The 6,002-nt window shown below is 43.1% G+C and overlaps 1 protein-coding gene across 1 annotated transcript; it reads left to right on the plus strand.

The window, feature by feature from the left end:
- Positions 1–434: 434 nt before the first annotated feature.
- On the plus strand, positions 435–5,637 carry LOC139649107 (mRNA decay activator protein ZFP36L1-like). The gene is made up of 2 exons (XM_071525424.1): positions 435–602; positions 1,797–5,637. The coding sequence occupies exons 1-2, from the start codon at positions 552–554 to the stop codon at positions 2,868–2,870; spliced, it is 1,125 nt and encodes a 374-aa protein (XP_071381525.1). The 5' UTR covers positions 435–551; the 3' UTR covers positions 2,871–5,637.
- Positions 5,638–6,002: the final 365 nt, after the last annotated feature.

The raw sequence follows: 6,002 nt of genomic DNA on the forward strand, positions 1-6,002 counted from the left end.
TTCATCCTGTATGGGCATTACAATGAAGACATTATCCCTTGTAACCAAATCAACAGGATGTATCTCTATAACTGTAGCCTAAGTGTGATAACTCACTTTTTATATGTAATCCAGTGGTTTTACTCTACTGATAAAACTTGTATCATGGGACAGGGGCTGTGTTTTCTAATGGATACTGCCTCAAACTAAAGATAAGAGAAAATGTGAGTTCTTTCCACTCTTTGGTGGTTTTGTGCGCTCAGAAATAAAAGCCAACAACTGTTTTGCATGCGTACTGCGTGCAACAGTGTAGTAATCTCAAACAAACTGGCAAACCAATGCAAGTTTGAAGAAAAAAAAAAAAAAGTTTGTTGAGTGTAACGCCCATTGCTCTTCAGGCTCCTCCTGCACAGGATTATAAAGCAAATGTCGGGGCTGGTGTAGGGCAGAGGGGGAGTTCTGCAGGGTCAAAAATACACAGGAGCTGCAAATCAGAAACACCGCAGACCTGCGCAACTTTGTTTCAAGAATACTTTTTTACTACTTTTGATTTTATTTTCGTCGCTGCAAAGATGACCACAGCCGTGGTATCGCCTTTCTTCGACTTCGAAGTAATGAACAAGGTAGCTTCAAAACTTTTTTTCTCATTATTTCTAGAGATGGTAACTCTTGCTAGCCAGCTAGCATTGGCCGCCGTAGTTAGCTGCTGTGGAGGAATGATGGGCTGCATGCTCGCGGCCCTCTGCTATGGCGCGCGTGTATGGAAGCAACTTGTTTTTGTTTTGATTTGTTTAGATTTTCACGTCACTTCGAGTCGGGTATTTTCTCAGTTTCTTGTTATTTCCTGTCTGAGAGTCGTTGTAAACTGTACTTACCATAGAAGCGTGTCTTCCAAAGTGTGCCGCTGGCTGCCGGGTAGCAGGAGTTGTAATGGTAAACTTACGCATTTTGATATTCAACATGTGCCACATCAAATATAACATGGTTTTTCCTTATGAGATGGGAATTTAGCAGTGCTGCTTCGCTTTTGAGAGTGAAAATGATTATTGTTGTAACGTTGTAGTACCTTCATGTCATCTGTCTTGAATTGAGAGCAGTTTTGCGCCTCTTTCTACTAATACTTGTCACAAAGCAGCCACATGCTCGTATTCAAGGTAACCATTGATCAGATTAGATTTGTGTAACTTGCAATATACCAACTTCAAATGTTTCTATGATCTTGTATTTGGTGGTAAATTACCAGTATTCAAAATTGAATATTAACGAACCAGTTTTCCCTGCTTAACGTTAAGGCAACATTTTAGTTTACACAGTTCCACTTGTGCGTAAATCCATGTTTTCCTTAGGCAATATCAGATCTGGTATAAAACTCTGATTACTTTAGTGGTGGTTATATTATATTCGGTGGTAGGCTATATTGCTTTGTAAGTCAATGACTACTCGACTGGCTTGGCAGTGTATTGAAATCCTGATCAGTGTTCATTGTAATTCAGTAGGATGCCTTGCCACTTTCATTATGTTTCAAATGGTGCAGCTTCTTTGTAGCCTACCAGCCCACTGCCCTCTCATGTGCTCCTGCTCCATTTACTAAACAGGCACACATTCCTCACCAGGGCAACTTGCCAAACCAGCTGCTGTTCTATAGGCCTGTATCCGCTCATGTTTTCAGAGCCAAAAAGAACACAGTCATGCAAGAGGAGTCTGTGGATGTTTTTTCTCTCCAACCCACCAGGCATTTTCAAAACCAGATCCACATTGTCAGTCTTGGAGGAATATTACATGTTTCTAATAATGTGTTTTTCTTCTTGTCTCTGCAGAACAACAAACTGCTCAACTACAACAACAACCTGGGAGCCCCCCATCCTATGTCTGTCCCTTGCACTGGCACCAACGTGCCCATCTCCAGCCCCGCCGGAGCCCTGCTGGACAGGAAGGCGGTGGGGACTCCCTCAGTGGGAGGGGTGTACCAGCGGCGGCACTCTGTCAGCAGCACAAAGTTCAACCAGAACCAGTTTCTGAACAGCCTGAAGGCAGCGGACCACTCCTCGCTCATCTCAGGGGTTGGCAACGCCAGCAACAACAAGGAGAACCGCCTGCGAGACCGCTCCTTCTCTGAGACAGGCGAGAGGCTCTTACACAAGTGCCTGGGGCCTGCCAGTCCCACCAGCGGCAGCGGCAGCAGCCAGGTGAACTCCAGCCGCTACAAGACGGAGCTCTGCAGGCCCTTTGAGGAGAACGGCTCCTGCAAGTACGGAGACAAATGCCAGTTTGCTCACGGAATCCATGAACTGCGCAGCTTGAGCCGCCATCCCAAATACAAAACTGAGCTGTGCCGCACCTTCCACACCATTGGCTTCTGCCCCTACGGGCCTCGCTGCCACTTCATCCACAATGCCGAGGAGCGCCGTGGACCTCCTCCACCGTCCTCCCCTCTCTCCTCTTCCAACAAGATGGAGCGGCCTCGACTGCAGCACAGCTACAGCTTTGCAGGGTTCCCCAGCTCAGGTGGGCTGAGAGACAGCCCCACCTCGGTCACCCCTCCACCCATGTTCTTCCCTGATGAGGTCCCAGAGTGGCCCAGCAGCAACCCCTTCACCTACTCCAGCCAGGAGCTGGCCAACCTGTTTGGGCCCAGCCTCGGTGCCGGTCCCGTAGGCACTGAGCCCAACACCCCTGCACCTCCCTCTCCAACAAGCACCCCTTACTTCTTCAGGCCCATGTTGGAGTCCCCTCAGATGTTCGAGTCTCCGTCCAGCCCCCCTGACTCTCTGTCGGACCAGGAGGGCTACCAGAGCAGCTCCGGAGGCAGCCTGAGTGGCTCAGAGTCTCCCACGCTGGACACCACCCGCCGCCTTCCCATCTTCAGCCGCCTCTCCATCTCTGATGACTAGACTGCACACATCCACCAGCGAATTAAGTTAAATGACACAAAGAGAACATGGCACTCCCCTCTACCTCTACCCCTTTCCCTAGCTTCCCTCTCTTCCCTCTACGCAAGACACCATGTTAGTTCCTAGTTAGCTTTGTAAGGATGTAGTCAATTAAGGGAACTCTTTCAAATCAATTTCATCCCTGTTGATCCTCACAACAAGTTTTTAAATAGTACCCCACCATGTGTCATAGTGCCAAAAAGGAGAGGAAATTGAACAATGAAAATGATGTGAGAACAAGAGTTGACTGTTTTTCCAGGTGCCACTTGTTTTTTTTTTTTCTTCTTCTTCTTTATTTGTTCTTGAATGTGTAGCAGCGCAAGTGGCCTTGGAATGGGGAGTGCATTGCACTAACCCCACCCCCCCACCCCCACCCGACGATACCACTTCCCCTGAGCTAGCTAGAGGGTGCTCACTAACGTAACTGTAGATCTACCGCAGCCGTTTTTACAGACTGAGCTAAGACAAAAGGAAAAAAAGACCCTGAAACGATATGAATGGTTTTTAAAAAAGAGAAAAAAAAGTGCCTGGGGCGGTTTCTGCATGTGTTAGGGTGAATGGACTACTGTTTGTTTTTGGTTCTTTCTCATTTGCCCCCCTGTCACGGTTCTTCTCAAGCCCTGTCTTATGTAATTGTGGACTGGGTGAGTCTGCAGGAAGGACTTTGAACTGGAAGTTGGTTATGTTCCCCCTGAGTTTTCTCCTCCTGTTGCTGGTCACTGGCTCTTTTGGGAAGGAAGTCTTGATATCTAACTGATTATTAAACCTATAAGACTCTGTCCCGTCTCTCAACCCTGCCCCCATCCATGCCGATCTGCAGGCGGTGGGGAATTCCAGCATTCCCATGGTGCAGTTGTACATCCTGCGACTTGATGAGATCGGATCTCCAAGCTATCTTACTTTACTTTACTCCCCTAGAACCTGCTCCCAGGAGCACTCTGTACTCATTACATCCCTTTTGCTTTCTTTATTTGATAATTATTTTTTATTAATGTTATTATTACGGTTATTATTATTGTTTGAAAACTTTCCAGACAGAAGGTTTGCTTGTCACTGCTTATTTAACTTATCAAAACATATTTATTGGTGATCATATGCATTTTTTTGTTAATTTTGTTTTGTATTTATCTGGATAATGAACAATAGAATATATTTTCTTTTATGTTAAATTATGATCTTCCATATTAATCTAAAGATTGTGAAGACGTTTTGTCAGTTTCCTTTTTTCACAGTTTAATATATTGTACTTCAATGACTTTTGTTTTGCAACTACACTTTGTCAAAATGAAACTTAATTTAAAGCAAAAAAAAAATGCAAAAAAAGATGTTTTGCGTTTTGATTATTTATTGTAGATTTTTTTTTTTCTTTCTCCCTGTTATTGGACTGCAATTCCATCTAAACTCGATTTGCTTGTATTCATTCCTGATCGTTCCTCTCCACACCCCACAATGATCCGACAGTAACAGTACCGAACTGTTATTACCTTAATTCAGCCGCTTTTTTTTTTCATTTGTTTTCTATTTTGGCTTGTCCCAACTTATCTAAAAAAGAAAAGGTTCTCACAGTACTTGGGTTGATACCAGAAGTAAACCGGTGCTATGAAACCTGACATCACTGTTTGATTTAGGAGGGTCTCCGACTTAAAAGTGGTCATTTTAAAATATCTTCTGTCAATAATGTTTTATGGATACCCAGACTGTTAATACAAGCAATAGCTGTGACCAAATGGGTTGAGGAAAGGATTTTTTTTTTTTTATTTGATTGGATGTTTGATGCACTTGCTTGGCCCCTCTGACCATTGGAAGTGCCTCATTTGAATACATTCCAGGTAGCTAAGGCTGTCTGCCTTTTTATATTTGATAATGGAGGACAATTAGATTTTTAAAGTCACTTGTTCTGTGTTGCCTCCCGACTTTTTGAAAGAGGTGAACAGATTTGACACAAAGAAAGTAAACTGTTGAATGTATTTTTTCAGCCATGGTTTTTGTTCACTACAGTAATTTCTGTGAGTTTATATAAAAACTGTTTTTTTTTCTCTTTTGTAAGTATTGATTGCAGTTAAAATCAATAAACCCCGTATTTTTTGAAAAGTTAATCAGTGTAATGAGTTGTCTACAAGTGTGCTTTATGGAAAGGCTTATGCCGATCTGCCTTTATTCAGTTATGAACAGAGCATAAAGTATGTCATTTTCAACACATCTGTGTGTCTCGTTAGGAATGACACACATTTATGTTTTCAACCCAACATTTAACACATCTTGTGGTATCGGTGTTCTAACACAAATGTGCGCTGTTGCTAACCAGATGCACAAATGTGTTGGAAAATCACACGTCCTATTCAATCTACTGTACAATGTAGATTAAGTTTCAAATGCCTATTATATTCCTATTATCAGGTCACTTATTCTTCTGAGTTTGAACCAGACTTCTCATATAACCTTATTGAGGGGGGCGGGCTAGAAGAGACGGGCTATCCTCGCGCGTGCATAATGTAGGACAAAGGTAGTTTCACTGTGGTGACTGGTAATTGTTTCATGTAACTTTATGTACAGGGACATCCTGCGTTGACAAATGTTACATATAACTAAAAGCGAATGGGTGGGGGAATGGGAAATAGGAGACTGGCTCACTGTGCTTGTATGTACATAATGTAGGGATAAGGGAGTTTCACTGTGGTGGAAGTTGATTGGTGAACTGGAGAGAGACCAGTAGGGGTATTGACCTGGGGATGATCCAACTCTGATTGAGCAGGTTTGATTACACAAAGACACCACACTCCTGGTTTTCAGCTGAAATATTGATCAGGGGGCTGTAACCATAAAGTTTCCAAGAATTAAAAAAAAAAAAAAAAAGTGACTTGCTGAGGTTGTGACCTGATCAATGATCCTAGGGTTACCAGTAAGCGTTCTGATCGATAAGTGTGTGAGGTGATATTCCTGGGAAGTATGGAATAAATAAACCATTTAGCCTTAGACTACCTTTCTTCTTTTTCTACTGTTATTCTACTTTTCCCACTAAAATATGTATTTATCATAGTGCCACATGCTTTAGCAATTTTATAACTTTTTCCACAGAGGAGAAATGTGGCTAAC

This window comes from Centroberyx affinis, unplaced genomic scaffold (genome assembly GCF_046629955.1).
Source record: "Centroberyx affinis isolate AG114_WGS23_722 - 3 ecotype Tasmania unplaced genomic scaffold, CSIRO-AGI_Caff_v1 ptg001292l_1, whole genome shotgun sequence".
NCBI lineage: Eukaryota > Metazoa > Chordata > Actinopteri > Beryciformes > Berycidae > Centroberyx > Centroberyx affinis.